Source organism: Dufourea novaeangliae, unplaced genomic scaffold (genome assembly GCF_001272555.1).
Source record: "Dufourea novaeangliae isolate 0120121106 unplaced genomic scaffold, ASM127255v1 scaffold7, whole genome shotgun sequence".
NCBI classification, from domain to species: Eukaryota; Metazoa; Arthropoda; class Insecta; order Hymenoptera; family Halictidae; genus Dufourea; species Dufourea novaeangliae.
In genome coordinates, this window is record NW_015373896.1 from 3,127,286 (window position 1) to 3,146,063 (window position 18,778).

The following is an 18,778-nucleotide window of genomic DNA, read 5'->3' on the forward strand; positions in this document are numbered from 1 at the left end:
ATAACACGTAGCTCGATGTCGCGTTATGGAAATCTAAATGGTAGGAAGATATACTATAACTTGTAGGAAGATTGACAGAACGCAATAATAGAGAGAGAGTACTGATTAAATCTTGCATCTTCCACATGATAACTGTCGTTTAAAATTCAAGCACGATTGTAAGCACCGCTTCTGCCACTCCTAATGGTCCCCATGGTAAACGCCGCAAATGTGTCGGATCGATGGAGGAAATAAGACCTACATTTACACAGCAATTTCCTAAATACATAGAATGGGGTTCCCAGTTACGTAACGTGTACGGAATAACTCCGTTCAACGTCCTACTTCCATGAAAACCCATTGTTCCCGCTCTCGCTTTTCTCGATTATCCGTGATCAATACCAATTACCAGGTGTACCAATACCTGGTCCACTGTTTTTTCTTTCGAAATAATTCAAATATTATCCTATCTTAACGGTATTCGTTATTTGTTCCCACCGACCTCCCTCATGTTCGACGCAACAAAGACGATTGGAAAGATACTCCAGAATCTAAAATTGTGTATTGACATTCGTATCGTAACTATAGTGAATTGTCGGTATTTTATTTATTCTCGTAACAAATCCAACTTGAATTTTGTTGTTGCAATTCACGTGTCAATTGTTCCAGCAAACTTGTAAAAATAAATCAAGGGATACAATGTTCGATTGTTTTTCTGTGACACAACAGACTCCGTGGAGGCGACCGGCAGCCTGGTAATTACGTTCCTTTGTGAACGAGATTCTAATGGCCTCATTGGAGGGATTAAAGGCTCAGGGTGGCTTTCTCGCGCTCATAGAAATCGATCGGCATGCTTACGATATTATACATGTATATACGTAGCGAATATATAGGGTCAGACGTTCCTGGTTACTTTCCTCCATGTGAGGTCGAAGCCCTTGTAATCTAAGAATACCTTGCTCCTATTCTGCGTAGCATTATTAAACACCAGTGATTCTATGATTTATCAATTAGATTTACAATTGTTAATCTTCATTGTCACCTAGGACAATAGCGGACCGAATCGACCTGATTAGCCTTCGTCGAATGATACGAGACTTAGGTTAGCTCCCATCGGGACCTGCCCCTTTAGGAAATAGTAGACCAATATCCAACGTCTGGCTGACCGTGCTAGGCCGATTTAGGATTTAATCAGATCGTATCGGACGGACACGGACGTTATTAGATTCTGTCGTTCGTAATCAGACTGTCAAACCGTACCGTATAGATGGTATCAGATCTTGTTGGAACCTGGAGAATTGGCTCGATCTAATTACCGTCCATTGGATCTCATCGGATCCGATTAGAGTCTATCAGGACGAATCTGAATGTCTTGGAAGGTTATGACCGCTTTAGGTATCCACAGATTACAGGAAGTTCGGAAGGTTCCAAAGGACTTTGGGTGACAATATAATACTTAATAATACTTAATCCACCATACCCATACTCTTTGGACCACAATCCACCATACCATACCCTAATATCCTACCTAGTCTACTATTCCATACCCTATAACTATATACCCCAAAAACGATGATCGATCGTAACTGGATGTAATATTTCCAGACAACAGCCGTGCGGAGGAGAGATCCAGACTGAACCTGAACGGGAGCCGTCAGCTCTCGAAAAGCGCCACGGAGCTCCGGAACAACGACAACAGTTCGCCGTCGCGACACGGTGAACAGCCCGACTCCGGGGTCGTACATCATCATCGGCATCATCGTCACGCCGCGTCGGTGGCGCAACGTACGCACACATTTTTCGCCACTTTGAAGAGCCGTTGGTCCCGTAGCCGTAGCAAGGAGCGAAAGAAATCGAAGGATGCCGGTACCACGCACGGCCAGGACGCGTCCTGCAAGGGAACGGGAGGGGCCGAATCCGATTACGCCGCGGATTACTCGTCGGAGCACAGCAAGAGCTCCTCAGCCACTCAGAGCCCGGCCAGGCATTGCCTCAATCATCCAGGTACATACTTATCCCAGTTTTTATTAACTAGACCTGGTGATTCTTATATGGACCGAAAGAAAAAACATTTTTTTCGAAATTTCGATATTATAGAAACTCATAGATTTCGATATTATAGAAATTTATACCCTTTTAGGAATCGCTACCACTTACAGAATATTGGCTTTTTGAATGATAAAACCGTATTACCCGTAAATAAATATATTTTTAAACATTTTTTAAACCTGTGACCTAGGAGTCAAATCTTCAAAACCAGAATGTTTCAAATATTTTTGCATTGCAAAAATAACTTTACGTGAAATGTAAAAAATTAATTACAGAGAACGATCCTTTATACGAACATAAAAATTATTACTACGTAGTTGGAACTGGTGGCCACGCCAAGATCACTATCGACGAAGTATGCATAGATCGTCGTTAACGATCGTATACCTTCAGTTTTCCTTAATGGGCTCCGTTTTTCCTCGTGTGGTAATTAAGCTGCAATTAGTCGCGATCGATTAACTGTAAAATCGATCGTACGTGAAAAGAGAAAAAAAAGACAAAATGTTTCTTAATATTCTACTCGAGGTCGTCGATAACGAAGTTTCATGGACGTTAACTTTGAAACTTGTTACTCTACCCTCGGGAAAGGCGGACAGTTCCTACAGGATGCTTCAAAGTTACACAGTCAAACTTCCTCCTCGCGTGTGTTCTATCTATAGGAACGTGTGAAGAGAATGTTGAACAAACCCTGAAAACTTTCTTCATTAAAAACTTACGACAGAACGGAATAACTGACTCGTTGTATTTCCATATGCAGATCCTTTAGATAATGCAACATAATATGTTGTAATATAAAATGTGTAATAGATTAAAAGTAAACGTGGGATCTTCGTGATCTCGGTGATTGTAAAATCTGCAATGTGAAATCCGTCATCTTTAGGTTGAATAGACTTAAGAAGTTGTTCATAATGATTCACAGTAGTTAACAATAGTGGTTCAAAATTATTCAAAATACTTTACAATAGTTCATAATAGTTCACAATCTAGGCAATACAACATAATACAGTATAATATACAATCTATAATAGTGTAAAGATTATCGTGAAATCTTCAAGATTTTGGTAATTATAAAATCATTAACACTGCAATGGAACTGTTAGGAATATTTCCAATATTCAAAGTATTCAAAGTATTCGAACTGTTTAAAGTATTCGAATTTTTCGTATTCGAAGAAAAATAAATTATTCGAATAGTTCGAATATCCGAATACCTACAGTTCTAATAGAGAAGCCAAAGGAGAAGGAATCTGTATTGCTTCAACGTACCCCTATTGATAAATATATCCCTGTCAGGAACGGTATATATTTCCTAGAGCGACACACACGATTTGTTCCATTCGCAGAGTCACCGTTGGCGCGGGGCGGACGGCAGACCGTCGTGACGAGACTGGAGGACAGTCCTGGTAAATGCAGCGAGGCTCACTCGAAAGGATCCTTGAGCTTCCAGGCATCGAACGACGAGGCACGTGGATCGATCGGCCAGGATGATAACGCGTTCCTTCATGAGGAAGTCTCCCGTAGGAGGGAATTGGCGTTGCGGCAGCATGCTTTTTTTCAGCTTCGTTTGCACATCAGAAGAGGGACGAACCTCGTTGCCATGGATAGATGCGGTGAGCGAATATTTTACCCACCCTCCATTCTATCATTCTCTGCTTTCGAATGAATCCACTCAACCCATTGCACGATATCGATTCTCTTCTTTTCCTTTTATTCTCTATTCGGTCCCACCTTTGGGATCGCGCGAATCGATTTATAGGTTGCTCGTTCCCGTTTGGCGAACTGCATTTCCGTTGGTATTTATGAAGTGATTCGATAGAAGATTCATAACCCAGGCGTATTGGTGTTGAAGGAAACATTATTGGACGAGGGATATAGTGGACGTTATTCAATGTATATCGATAGATCACGGGGTCGTCTGTAATTGCTCAAATCACGAATTCCGTTGGTTCCAGGCGCCAGCGATCCTTACGTGAAAGTGAAATGCTCTGGTCGATTGCTGCACAAGTCGCGGACCGTTCACCGCGACCTGAATCCAGTTTGGGACGAGAGCGTGACCTTGCCCATCGAAGACCCTTTTCAGTTGCTCACAATCAAGGTAAATCTCGAGCACCTGTATTCGTTCGCCGTCCGAAGTAAGCGTACGGTAACGCTTGTTCAGTAACCTGGAATAATTTATTTAACAAGGTTAATCCTCGAAAAGCCCCTCGAATTCGATTGATTTGTCGAAGTCTTCTTTTTACCCCTAGAGCTTTTTCGTCTTAATGAATCATTAGGTCTGGAGTGTCTTGACTGAAAAGATATTTTCCCCACCGGATGTTCTCACTGTTTCTTGTTGCTTTGTCTTTCTGATCGGGAAATCGAGTTTCGTCGTTTTCGTCAGGTCTTCGACTACGATTGGGGCCTTCAGGATGATTTCATGGGCGCCGCCCAGTTGGATCTGACGCAGCTGGATCTTGGCCAGCCACAGGATGTCGTGCTGGAACTGAAGGATCCGGCCAGGCCGAAGCAAGATCTCGGCGAGATCTATCTGACGGCGACCCTATGGCCGAGGAACCAGCAGGAGAAAGAACAGGTATTGAATTTCATAGTTCCCCCCCCTTCTTTTTTTTAGATATTAGGCCTCGGAAATCACATTCCATCATTCAGCATATGCAAACATCACGCTATAGTGCGAATTGGGATTTTGAATTTGCGATGATTAAGAACTTGAAGAGAATAAAAAAGAAAATTGAACCGATGTAGCATGTTTTTTAGGGTGAAATTTACTCAGAAATTGAGTGGTAATAATGGCATCAGGGATAAATAATTTTGTAAATACTAGTTATAAACATATGGTAAAAAGTGCCATTTTTTCCTGACGAGTATATGTTCGACATAAACAACGAAAGGGTTCAAACGAATGTCGATCAGCAACACGTCTCCCGAATTTAATTGAAATATTGAATGAAATACCGAAGAACGAATCAAACTTCAATTCGATGGTAAGATATTACATACCATCCAATTTACTTTCGAATACGTCCCCGATTCTTGACACTCGAGGTCTGTGGGGGAACTCATCGTTTTTCGATATTTCGTTACATGGAAACGACCGCGACTCCCGACGATGAATCAAAGAGCAAATTAATGCCTTGCTTCGTAGCCGTTTGAACCGCCATCGTGAACAGGATGTCAAGTTGAAATGTGATTTTCAATTCGGTTTTGTCAACTCTGTCGTTTAATTTTATTTTCTTAACATTTCGTGATGAACAGCCAAAAAATTTCGAAAATTAAACGGAAGGCCCATCAATCCTTCAAAAGTAGCGTCCCCTCGAGACAGTAGACACGGGCAATACCGCATTAAAATTCTCCTGGCGACTCACTACGAACCAGAAAGATACGACTGTACCCCTATGTACTCGTCCACGATATGCATGCAAATTTGTTGATATTGTTTCTACCTAAAAACACAGGATTCCTTGTCCTTGGCCCCGATAAGTTCGTTTCTAGTTGTATCTGATGCAGTTTTGCAGTTCTTAACAGTGTTCCCTCCCTATAAACACGCCTCGGGAAAACCTCGTTATAATCGTATCGATATTGAAATAACCAACGAAACCACAGACGATACTTCGTTTCCAAAATAATCAATTTTTAAATTGCAAGTGTATATAAGTTAAGACTCCATGAGAGTTTGAAACTCGAGTCCGCTTCGAAACTTTCACCAGGTAGTAGAAACTCTCACAAGGAACTTCTCATCCAACTCTTATCGAGTCTTTACTGTATTGATAATGGCACGCGTGTTATGGATTCGCCTGATTTAAAAGGGTAACACGTCGTCGACAGTTTATACCAAGTGAATTCAGTTTGTCAGAGATGATCACGTAAGCCCCATTACGACATTACATAACATAGAAGCATGACTCCGTAATCCGTGCGGATCCCCCGTCATCGCTTCGATCTGGTTTGCAAACACGATGAATGAACTCGGTCTGCGATTGCCGCCTCCACCAGGGGTTTCTCCGTGTGTCATGTTAATGTCATGATCAATATTAGATAAAAGGTGTTGAAACTGCCGCTCCCTATCCTCGACCAAGGAAGCAACAACGGTCATGCTCGATGTAATCTTCCATCGAATGTTCCAGACAGAAATGTTGAATTTTTTTGTTAGTGGAAGTTGATAGTTTGTTCAACGTCAAACGTTTTCATTCGAACTCGAAGCAATTATCTATTGCTTCCACCGTTATACTCGGCAAGAATCGATTAAAAAATCGTACAAAAATCTTTTTTAAAACATTAACAAATAAAAGTACAATAATTGTTTTTTATTTATATGTATATAAATCTGTGTATATGCATAGATTTTTTTACGATTTTTAAATCGATTCTTTGGTTTCGATTTTTTAGTAGAATCGATTTTCATAATTCAATTCGACAATCGATTCTTCGAAGTGACTCGACATCCCTACTACGTAATGTATGTCGATTAATTGTCAGTGACGAAACTGGCAAGAAAACAGGCAAAAACGTGGCACGGTTTCCGGCGTCTCAGTGTTTGGCCTAGATGCCGTCCGCCACCGCGACATAACAGAGACGCACGTATACACGCGATATCGTAATATTTACATCTGCTCGTATGTGGTCAGTGGAGAGGGGAACCGAGAGACTAGACCGCCGCTCGTTAAATCGTGTGCCAGTCACAGACGATCGCTGAGAAAGCGCGGTTCTTTGTGTGGTGGTGACCGTCTGTGGTTGTTTTTTCCTGCGTTTTTGTCGGTGACGCGCACTAATTGCCGGCTGTGCTCTGTGCCTCGCCTGTTTCACGCGAATTCCGTTGGCGTAACTGCGCGCGAAAACAGTCAACGTTCAACGCTGGTTCCTGGATCGCCTCGAACACGTAGTTTCCGTAAACGGTGTAAATAGCTCTTCCTAATATTAAGGTTATAATGTGATATCCCGTATTTTCGAAAGAATAATATTCTTATCATTGGATTACGAATCGTGGCAGTTGAAGGTCGAGTGAATTTTGACTGATAACTGTGATCGTTTTGTGTCGTTTACAACATGTGGTTACCGGTGAAAAGTTCGACAATCTAACAAACACAGTATGTTATTGGATGTATTATGAAACGGTGGTTCTGGAAGTGTTTATCGTGAAAACTGAAGGCTTGTGGTAATTCTTACCTAGAAAAAATCAGTTCGCCGTTGCGTCTAAAAGTCGGTGAGGTTATGTTCGTGGACGGGTCGCCGGTGACCCGGTGGAAGGAACTCTAGTGTTGCTGACGGACACAGTGCACGTTAAGAAAGAAAGGAGGCAGTAATATGTGAATATTTTCTACAATCTTTGTTTCTTTTTTTTTTTTTAGAATTCTCTTCATTGTTTCGTACGGTAACTGATAGCTTCCGAAGTGAGTTACTCGATTTGACCGAGAAAAAAAATTGTTTATAACTTTGAAAATATTAATTTTTCGATGCATGTTTATTAAACATTTGTTTTCATTATTTGGCACGTACTTTCTATCCTAGAAATTATGAACAATTTTTGGTCGTAACTTCCGTGTGTTGACTGTTCGTCAATTATTCCGAGCAGTGTGTTTAGCGATAAGGAAATAGCGATTACGAAATTTGATTATCATCTTTTAATTGTGTGTTAATATGGGGTCAAAGGAGGGGATTTTGCAAGTGGACGAAAAGGCCGTGAAACGGCGTAAAAATTCCTGAAATCGAGTAAACAAAATGAACGAAGAAATTTAACTGTTCATTTGCTAGAGTGATTAACATCACGAAATGTGTTTAAAATTTTTATTAAACATAAAGCTAACCATGATGCGATCGAGGAAGTTATGGAACTACGTTCAAAGTGTAAACTAGTCGATCCGTGACATTCGACCACGGTCTGCGATGACTCATGGCCGTTAAGTGGCCAGTTAATTTGTGCAGGGCCGCGGACGGATATTCAATCTTTCTTTTTCTCGTGGTCTGGATCGACGCCAACAAAAGACCGGCTTGAATGTCGGCGGCTGATTCGAAAGGTTCCTTCGCGTGTGTTGTATGTATCTGGGCTGGATTGTTGGTTTTTTTCCGGCTTCTGGGTTCTCTTGCAACGCGTATAATCGCGGGTGTGTACATATTGCTCGCACGCTATTTCCCGGCAACGTGACACTCGTTTTTTTTTTCTTTCTTTCTCTCGACGTGGATCGATCGATCCCACCAACTGTGTTGTGACGCGTTGAAAATACGTTTCATGAATTTACCGCCTGTTTTAATATTGTGAATTGGTTGGACGTGTGGTATTAAATAACGAGGCGGAAGAGGTTAAACACCCAGCGAGGGAAAGTGAAAGGTTTAAATTCAGTGAAAATTCATTCTGGCGGGAAATACGAAATACTCTTAATTGAAATGTTTGTTTCAATTAAATCAGTAGGGATTAATTCAACTAATACAATTTATATTTATCATTTTAACTAATACAATTCATATTTTTCAATTAAAAGGACCAATCGTGTGTTGTGCGCGTAGTAAAGAAGGGATGTGAACTTTTCCTCTGGGAATCCTTTTTTCTTTTTTTGTTGAAATTTACATTTATGGAAACTAGTTGTTGTATAGAGTTTAACTATACCAATTGTGAGTTTTGAAAAAAAGGTTGCGAAATTTTTATATATTTTCTAACCATTGTTGTGACAGTTACGGTGATTGTTGCATATGATTGGTTGTGGGAGGGATACGAGTAGAGTTCACCTTTCACGTTTAAATTTGTAAACACAGTGGTTTGAGTTTGTTAGACTCGAATCATAGATCTGTGCTTGTATAATAAATACTATTTCCCGTGTTGTTTTGTGTTTTTGTTTTCAAAGCATTAGACTGATTTAACTTGAGAAAATTTCCGAGTCTTTTTTGCTTAATAACTTTTCAATGAATAGATTCCTAAACTCAAAATTGATATTTGTGCATGTTATTTGATACGTACTTTGGATCGACATAAATTTACAGTGAAAAATCTTCCAGAAAAAAAAGGTTTACCCAAGAAAGCGATTTGATCGTTCACTGTAGGAATGTGCAGAAACTGAAGACTCTAGAATTCACGAGAACTCGAAAGTTTGTATTTGGAAACATCGATAAAACCAAGACACGTTTCAAGAGACAAATTACCCGCTGTAAAAGTATCGACGTCGAACCGCCCATTGTGTTCAGCGTGTAACGCGAATAGATCGTTTCGCGAAGAGTGACGTGAAGACCAATTAGAGCTAGACAAGCGAGTTCGTGTGTTTGTTCCGGAGGGAAAACAACTTCTTATTTACGTAAGACAGCAATAACCGTGAGGAGGAGGTGGACATATGTTTTTGCAGCTCGATGGGTCGAGCATGAAACGAGCAACAGTCGATTGTATTCCACGATCGTCGTTCGAATCGATACGAAAATGAGTAATTCGCAAACGGACCCGAAAGGGACCGATTTCAAAGAGTCGAGCGGGGTCTACACGAAAATCGTGGATAACGTACCGATTGTATCGAATACCGATCGACCAGAAACTGAAGACGAATCGGAAGATCGTGTGAACGATGGATCTACGGAGATCGAGGGTGAGATCGATCCAGAGTTGGTGGTCCTCAGACCAGCCAGACGTTTATTTAAGAAACGCGACAAGGTGAGTGACATAATCGCGGGGGAGGCTTCGATCCACGGGGAGGATCACTCGTCTAGATCATCGAGATCGTTTAAAGTGATCAGGGAGGAAAGTGTGGAGAACAAATGGACGAGATTCTGGGAGACTCATCGAGACAGGTTCACGCAGAAATCGAATGATAATGGCCGTTCAGAAGAGGAGACGGACGCCATCTTGCGTAAGGCGATATGGCACGCGCGATTTGATTCGTCGGAGGATCGTCGATATGGTTTCGATGGGAAAAGTGACGATGAAAATAACCGTCTAGACGGGATTCGGTCGACTGAAAGCGAATCGACACCTGGTAGATCGAAAATAACAAACACTGTGGGCGATGATCGAGACGCCTCGATGAAGATAGATGAAGGAAAAACGGCATGTTCGCAGAATGATAGCGAGAAAGTGGAGGACGTCTCGAAATGTTTCTCGCACAGTTTCGAGAGTAATTGCCTCGTGGGTTCGGAAAATGATGGGAAATGTCAGGCGAAGAGGACGATCGATCGTTCGAAGGAGTTGGATCCGTCGTCCAGAAAATGGAGTTCACTAGAGAGCCTTCGGACAAGAGATCCTGGAGGGTCTTGTGGGTCGAGGATCGAAGGTCTGTCGATAGAGAAGCCAATAGTGAAAGAGAAACGGACGATAGAGTCGTTGAAGTCATCTTTCGGGAAGAAAATCGGCTCTGTGGAGAGGATCTTGGAAGGTCACGTGGAGAAGATCCTGGAGGAAAATGTCGAGAAGCATCCGTGGCTGTCGTCGATCGAGAACTGGATCGTCGATCGTCGCATACATTCGTTTGGTGAGAAAATGGCGATCGATGATCGACGAAACAACGCCGCTACAGAGACCACCACGGGATCGGCGAACGAACGGTCGAGGATCGAGCCGCCCGATTTCGAGATCAAGTTCACGGCTGCCGCCAACGAGCACGAGGAGCCCAAAATAGAGTGCAGAGTGGAGAATCCGAAGAAAATACGGAGAGCCGTCTCGCCGAAGCCGGTGTTCGATGCTGCCCATTTGATCGCGAGATTGAAGAAATCGGAGTTCTCGACGACCCGCGAGGATACAAATATGACGAGGCCGGAGGGCTTTGTGGAGGTGAAGGACGCCAGGCATCCGGATCTGTTCGACAAGCTGAGGGACAATGTTAAAGAGAAAATGGAGGATATTCATAGGGTAGAGATTCGAATTGTTTTGGTAGAATAGATTGCGAAGGAACACACTGTGTCGGGTGAGATACGTCTAAGGTTGGAAGTTAATCCCGAGAATTACTCCCATGTGGAGACGTAGCGTTACTTTCAGATAGATACAACTTGCTTTTTCACAACTAAAATTAAAAATCTATTCCTCAAGTGGAAATCGCCCTAAGAGTAATTCTCAAGTGTTTTTCCCATGTGGAGACGTTACCATCAAATAGCTACAATTTACTTCATCACGATTAAAATTCAGAGTCTAGTCTCGAGTGGAAACTGGCTTAAGTGTAACCTTCGACAATGATTTTCACGTGTCTTGTGGAATCGATGCCCGTTCCTTTTCTAACGGGGTGAGGACATTTCCGTCCAAATGTAACGTGTCTTATTTTTGTATTGCAGTATTTCCAGAGGACCAACCGATTGGCGGACGTAAATAGACGATTGAAGTCACAGATATGGAGCTCCGTGGTGACGATTGTACTCGTAGAGGCAAAGAATCTGCTGCCGATGGATATAGACGGTCTCTCGGATCCCTATGTCAAGTTTCGGTACGGAATTATTAATCGGTAGACTTATTTCCGACGTTTTAATCAACTGTGAATTCACCCCTTTGTTCGAACTGTACTGTGAAAACCATCCATCGATTCAGTAACCTGTCCGATATACATGTACCGTTTGACATGTCATGGAAGTTTGACATTTACCCGTTTCAGTGTCTTCATTGTTCGACACGGTAATCGATACTGTAAAAGCTCCGATAGGTGGTCCATCGTAAGACAGAACACCTGAATAATTTTCTTACTACTAAAAGTACAGTAATCAGTTTACGATATGAGTTATATAAACAGTTTTTTTTTTAAAGTCAGTATTTTTGAGGTCGATATTTCTCAGTTCTGAAGATCGATATTTCTCACTCCTCAAGGTGAATAGTTGTCAATTCTGAAGGTCAATATTTTCGAATCCTCAAGATCAACGAATTTCTCTACGAAGTCACATATTTTACCTTCATCTCTCAGCTGATGCTACAGAGGCCTACTTATTACCTTACCTTTTAGTGTTTCCGTGAAAAGACCTTGGATTGGTGCTATAGAACAAGCTTCGACTCTGTTGACGTGCCACCTGCCCATTTGGTTTCAGACTGGGAACAGAGAAGTACAAGTCGAAAGTGGTGCACAAGACCCTGAATCCGGTATGGCTGGAGCAGTTCGATCTTCATTTGTACGAAGACCCGTACCTAGGCCAGGAGTTGGAGGTGACAGTTTGGGATCGGGACAAGAGCCATCAGGACGATATGATGGGACGAACGGTGATCAATTTGGCGATCCTCGAACGTGAGACCACGCATCGTCTGTGGCGTGACCTGGAGGATGGGTCTGGGAACATATTTCTGCTGTTAACCATCAGCGGCACCACGGCCAGCGAGACCATCAGCGATCTGGCCGCTCACGAGGACACGCCTCGCGAACGGGAGCAATTATACCAAAGATATTCAATGGTGAACACGTTGCAGAGGATACGAGATGTTGGTCACTTGACTGTGAAGGTATTTCCATTGAAATTCTCTTAATGGGTTGATGTTTAAGGTATACACTTATTCTCAGAGGGATTATAAATGGATTTCATGGTCGTTATAGGGAAATATTGATAGATTGAAGGGTTGAGGGAATTTTTATTATTGTACAGGTATTCAAGGCTCAAGGCCTCGCAGCGGCCGATTTGGGAGGGAAAAGCGATCCCTTCTGCGTCCTCGAGCTGGTTAACTCCAGGTTACAGACTCAAACGGAGTACAAGACTCTTGCGCCAAACTGGCAGAAGATATTCACCTTGTAAGTGATCGTAGCCCCACCTTGTAATAATCTGGGATAAGAATTATTAGTATTTGGAATTCGGTGTAATGAACCGATTAAAAAATTCTCCCTTGAATATGGAATTTAGGATTAGATATCTAGTACCGAATATATGTTGTCTATCTCTTAGGAATTTAGTGTCAAATATCCACATATCGTCACTCAAGGCAATTGTAACCGCGTGTTTTTCAGCAACGTAAAGGACATTAATGCTGTGCTAGAAGTGACAGTGTACGACGAGGACAGGGACCACAAAGTAGAGTTTCTCGGGAAAGTCGCCATACCGTTGTTGAGAATCAGAAACGGCGAGAAAAGGTGGTACGCGTTGAAGGACAAGAAGCTTAGAGGTCGAGCCAAGGGAAATTCGCCGCAGATCCTGTTGGAGCTGACCGTTGTCTGGAATTTCATCAGGGCCTGTGTCCGAACGTTGAATCCCAGGGAGAAGAAATACATGGAGCCGGAGATCAAGTTCAAGAGACAGGTGTTTTTACGGAATGTGCTTAGGCTGAAAGCGATCATCATCATCTTCATCGACATTGGGAAATACATACAGTATGTAGTTTACTATTTATATCTATCGTGGCCAGCAAAATTCCTCAACTCGAGAAAATTGCGGATGGTACTATCTTGGTAGTGGGAGAAAGTGAAGTAATGAAAACCATAATATAACCTATCACCAGGCGGACTCCAAGCCCAGACAAATGTCGTTATCAATTGCAACGCTACAGTTGTGCCGTCATTACTTTAGTTTCCCTCACTACCATGACAGTATAGTCTGCCATTTTCCCTCGAAATCCCTCAATTTGGTAACGCTGTGCATATTTCTAATGTAGCCAGACTGTTTAATGGTCCATTGAAACTGATTGCCAGACAAGTTAATAGACCCTTATATTCTGTCCCGACTGAAAGTGACGCGAATAGAATACATATTTTGTGTTTGATGATGCACTCAGGAGCTGCTGGGAGTGGGAAAGTAAAATGAGAAGCATCTTCGCGTTCGTTCTCTTCATTTTTGGCTGTTACTACTTTGAACCATATATGATCCCTGGCGCGGCGCTACTTATTCTTCTAAAATATTATTTGGTAAGTGGACAGGATGAAATTTTCAAATTTTGTTATTCTTTAAATATTTATTAACACACTGAACGAACTTTTTATTCGTACACCATATTTTACTTACGATAATTTTATACAGAGTGTTTCACTAGTTCCTCTGGAAGCCATTTTATCGATTATTAACCGTCTTGTAAACTTACTGATGCAGAAGATTGTTATATCGTATGTTAGAATAAAAGTAGAACACACTAATTATACGTAATCCATTTTTCTATAGCTTTGAATTATAGGTTTAAAAATTCAAGTATTAAGTGTACTTTGGATGAAAGATGCTCCGATTAATAAGTTACTTGAAGATATCAAAGAAGTTACATGTACACACGGTTCAATAAAACTTCTTTAGTTACCTCAAACGGTTTCCTGTTTACAGTTAATGACTAAGTTCGTTCTTATGTACACTAGAGGTGGCTCTTATCCAATTAAATTTCCAGGAGAATAGAGCATCAGTGTCTTTAGTAGCTTTCCACAAAATGGTTACTCGAGTTATTGAAACCCTTTGAATACTTTAACTCTACTAACTTTATACTCTCTTTTTTTTCATTAATCTTATCTAATTCCAAGTGCCTGTAACAAATGTAAATTCTTTCCAATAACAATTCCAACATTTAACTTCCTAACAATTCGAGTACACACTTACCTGTATGTAGTGTTCAGCTTCCAGAAAGGAAACTTATGTACATTTGTCGACAAGGTAGAAAAGCCCTATCTATTACACCTGTAACTAATGCTAGCTAGGAGAAATTAGTATCCCCCCTTAAGATCGATAAAGTTGGAAAATTAGCAGAGGTATATAAATAGCATGAATTTACAATAGATATAATTCCCAAATATTTTCTACATTTACTATAATGCTTATAGCCCCACGTTGCTTAGATAACACAACCCTATAGACCATTTAATCTAGAAGTACATGTACATAATGTGCACGGAACTGTCCAAAAGTTTGGGATCTGTACTACTTTGCTTGGAATTTTGTTGCAGATCGGTAATAGCATTTCTACGAACGTTTCAGGATTTTCATGCGGTGAAATTTATTATACAGGGTGCCCCACCTTTTCATATCTCACCTGTTTGTGAAGATAGCAAAAAATGTGAGAGGAAAACATTATTTGGTTAGGAGGGGCAAGTACTGTGCAACTAATTTTTTGTAGGTCATATTTTTCAAAATTTCAAGGTCATCGATGTTTTTTTTAAATGGGAACATATTTTGATCATCGTTGTGTAATACTTAAGTTTAAGACCGATCCAGTGACCTATAGTACATAGTATAATCTTCATGTGACCTTGACTACCAAAAATCCATTATTGTCTATTATTATTTCTATATTAAGTAAAAAAAAAATCATTTGCCGTCTACAAAAATGTATCGAAGTAGGTGGGACACCCTGTATGATTGTGCATGTGATCCCGAAAATTCGGACGGTATTCGGTCTTCCATTCAAGTGACCCGCCCCCCTTATAAGTAAAACTGCTTGACGACCTTTGCCTGCATCGCTGCATGTCCACCTTGTTTGCTACTTCGTCCAGCTTAACGGCGATCGGGGTGGACTGAATCAATGGATTTCCGGACAGGTCGCGGTGATCACCGGCACGCCTCTTTCTCACAACTCCGGTTCCCATTTCCACGACGACGGTGACGATGGTCCGACCACTCCAGGGGACGATGACGACGACGACGACGACAAAGACAAAGTGAGTACCCTTAAAACACTTAATAATCATATAAAAAAAGTTGCTGACAGACGTCTAACTTGAAAGTAGATAATTTCTTTGGTACATCTTAAAGATCCAACACAGTGTATACACTGAAGACATTCTATTAGACCTACAAGGTATACCAAAGAAATTATATACTCTGTCATGTTAGCGTATAACTTTAAATATTTTAAAGAAACTATTTCTGTAATCAGTAATTCTACTCCTATGTTTATGTAAAATAATAACTTCCATTTACTGTTCTATGCCCACACAATAAAGATCCGTTGCGTGGATGTCTGTATTTTAGGAAGAAAAGAAAAGTCTGAAGGAACGACTGCAGGCGATTCAGGAGGTGACCCAGACCGTTCAGAATTCGATCGGTTACATAGCCAGCCTTTGCGAGAGGGTGAAGAATCTCTTCAATTTCACCGTCCCCTATCTGAGTTACGTGGCCATAGTGCTGGTGATCCTTGGGGCCGCTGTACTGTATTTCATACCGGTCAGATATCTGATCTTGGCGTGGGGCGTGAATAAATTCTTCAGAAAGATCATCCGGCCTCACTCGGTTCCGAACAACGAGGTTCTCGATCTGATATCCAGAGTGCCCGACGACGAGGAGCTACTTAATTACAGGTACACGATTGAGCACAGATTTTATCCAATGTTTGCTGAGACTCTTACGCTCTTCTATTTTTTCTTCTTTTAAAACGGTGCACACTGATCGTTTACTGAAATTACAATTATTATGAAACGTTTAAATATAAAAGAGTCTCTGTCGTTTCTTCTGTGACTCATGCTTTTTCAACTGTATTCATTTGCCGAATTTTATTTGATCCAGTGATTTGGAGGTCAGTAAAGAGAAATTTTGAGAAGACACTATCCGAACACCTGTTAGAGTCCGGGTAAGAATGATTGTAAGGGAGATTCTCCACGGTGACCTTGATGATGGCCTTCAGAAAGAGAAACAAGCTTTTGATTTCTTGTCTGAATGTCCTTACTTCTGACACGTGGAGAACATACTGATTATAGAAACACATCCGTTACAGCACATACTTTCCTGTTGGTTGATGTTATCTTTAAAATGAAATCTCGATGTTGGTATGATAAGTCCAATCTTCCAATGAATCTAACACACTACTTGTTTGTTCTCTGTTTTTAAATGTTAATATGTTGTTATAAAGGGTAGGATAGAGGTAACGTTTTATTGAAGTTTGTGTCACAGTGATTTAGTTACATGCAACATTTACCTGGGGTGTTTTTTAAACTTGGGTTCAGGGGGTCTCTGCCTTGGATCTCTGGGTCTGTGGAATCTAGGGCCCGGGTACCATGCCCTGGATGGCTTTCAGTTCTGAGTCTGGGAAGTCTTAGGTTCCATTCAATCTGGTCAGAGTCCTTAAGTTCGATTCAGTCTGCCCAGAATCCTCAACTGTGAATCCTTGGGTCTAAGGAGTACCCAAACCTTATTCTCAGGGTCTTCACTTACAATTAGTCCCATTCCGTTCTCTAAGTACAATTTTTTTTTCCAAATCGGTATTGTATGTCTTAGTTTGGTACTGATTCAAAGTTTTGGGGTATGAATCGGACTAGTCCAAGTCTCTGTGCCCCCTTGGTTCGACATAATTTAGTTCCTTTGCATCCTAGATCAATTTTTGAGATCTAACATCGGAGTGTGTGAAAGTGATTTGTACACCGCAATAATTTTTCACAATTAGTCCCTAAAATACTAATGCTTTGGTCAGTATAATCATAATCTCCTCGATCATGTGACACGAATCTACCTCGCGCATCTTACGTCTATCCTGCACCTATCCTCCTCTCGATGTTGATGTTTAGGTGGTATCTTCCTGCACGTGTCTACGTCCATCGAGTGTAAAGAAATTGTCTTTTCTCCTACAGGGAGTTAAAACCCTTACCGACAGCCGACTGCGAGAAAGCCGGCACATCGGGCAGTCCAGGGGCCTCGAGTCTGACGCGACGGGAGCAAAGAAAGAGACAAAAGGCTGCGTAGCAGCATGCCCCGCGGCCGGAAGTCGCGGGTCTACGATCACCGAGCATCCTGAGAACGGTTCTGTTGCGCCGGAAGATGCGCGGCCGTAAGGAATCGACCGAGGCTCCAGATGTGATCGACATAGACTGAGAGAAACACTTCGTTTCCCACTAGTAGAGATTCCTAGCTAGGGGAGAATGCCTGAAAAAGAAAACCGTAGTTTCCCAATCACCTCGACCGAGATAAACGAAACATCCCCCGCGTGGTATGTTCTCGGAACGACTGTTACAGGGCGGTTTCTATGAAACCGGTCAAGCTCTTGACATTAAGGCTGTTGCACACGAAATGATCGTTGCACTCTGTGATGTGAAGTCATGTCATGTATTCCAGTCACTACTGAACTCTGAACTATCTGGATTTTGTGCTTTTTTGATTTGTCGTGAAACTTAGTTCATATTCAGTTTTGTGTCACATATAGCGATATGAATTTGTCTTTTTCATTAAGATATTGGTGTACAAACTGAATTTGACATTGTTTCGACCGAGAATTTTTAATTTATTAATCTATCCGTAACTTCGTGTGCAACAATCTACTAATATCTAAAGGACTTCCGAGGTTAGTGTAAAGTATAGAAGTTTTTGCATTACCTACAGAGTTAATGATAATCAAGTTCGAACGTTGCTTAAGGTGGGCTGTAACTGAATGACTGTCACTATATACCGATGGTTCAAAGCCGCCTGAGTGATACTTTTGATGGGGTTCCGTTTATTGTTTCACGAACATTGCTGAAAGTAATATTGTTGACGATTTCTCAGAGGCATACCACGCACATTGTTACTGGTATTCCGTTCGATAGGTCAGAGGAAGTACATCGAGAATTTAATACGGTGTTTTTCAATCTAGATAGTCTTTTTCTGGTAACAGTTGTGGTAGAGAAACGTGTCGAACGTAGCTGCGTGGAATCGCCGCGGTGATGAGTCTTGATGTGCGGATAGGACAGTCAAGAGGGAAGTCAGTTTTGTGAAAATATTTATTCTCAAGACTATTATTATCTTTTCGAAAATGTCATTGCTCTCGATTATGACACACATGGTTATAGGCTTTTCTGGAAAAAGTCTGTTGGTGTATCAACGAATAATATATACTATTTCTTTAATTACGTTTACATCGTACGAGAAAAAGAATAAAAAAAGTATCGCTCGACAAATGATCTGTGACAAAAGGTTATAATCACACTGTGGATCCAGTGTGAAACAAGTTTAATATAATGAAT

The 18,778-nt window shown here is 41.3% G+C and overlaps 1 protein-coding gene across 1 annotated transcript; it reads left to right on the forward strand.

The window, feature by feature from the left end:
* The first annotated feature begins 1,346 nt into the window (after positions 1–1,346).
* On the forward strand, positions 1,347–17,642 carry LOC107191817 (multiple C2 and transmembrane domain-containing protein 1). The gene is made up of 14 exons (XM_015580939.1): positions 1,347–1,374; positions 1,585–1,983; positions 3,371–3,637; positions 3,980–4,122; positions 4,408–4,599; positions 11,256–11,404; positions 11,994–12,399; positions 12,540–12,682; positions 12,896–13,255; positions 13,657–13,786; positions 15,347–15,511; positions 15,825–16,150; positions 16,356–16,419; positions 17,414–17,642. Exons 1-13 carry the CDS (start codon positions 1,347–1,349, stop codon positions 16,384–16,386), a joined length of 2,739 nt encoding a protein of 912 aa, XP_015436425.1. The 3' UTR covers positions 16,387–16,419; positions 17,414–17,642.
* Positions 17,643–18,778: the final 1,136 nt, after the last annotated feature.

Excerpts from the sequence above, each read along its gene's own strand:
- LOC107191817 (XM_015580939.1), top strand. The coding sequence starts at position 1,347 with ATGTCTTGGAAGGTTATGACCGCTTTAG. Across the intron at positions 12,683-12,895 it reads TGGCAGAAGATATTCACCTT|CAACGTAAAGGACATTAATG; the intron begins GTAAGTGATCGT and ends CGTGTTTTTCAG. Across the intron at positions 13,787-15,346 it reads TTCTTCTAAAATATTATTTG|CTTAACGGCGATCGGGGTGG; the intron begins GTAAGTGGACAG and ends TACTTCGTCCAG.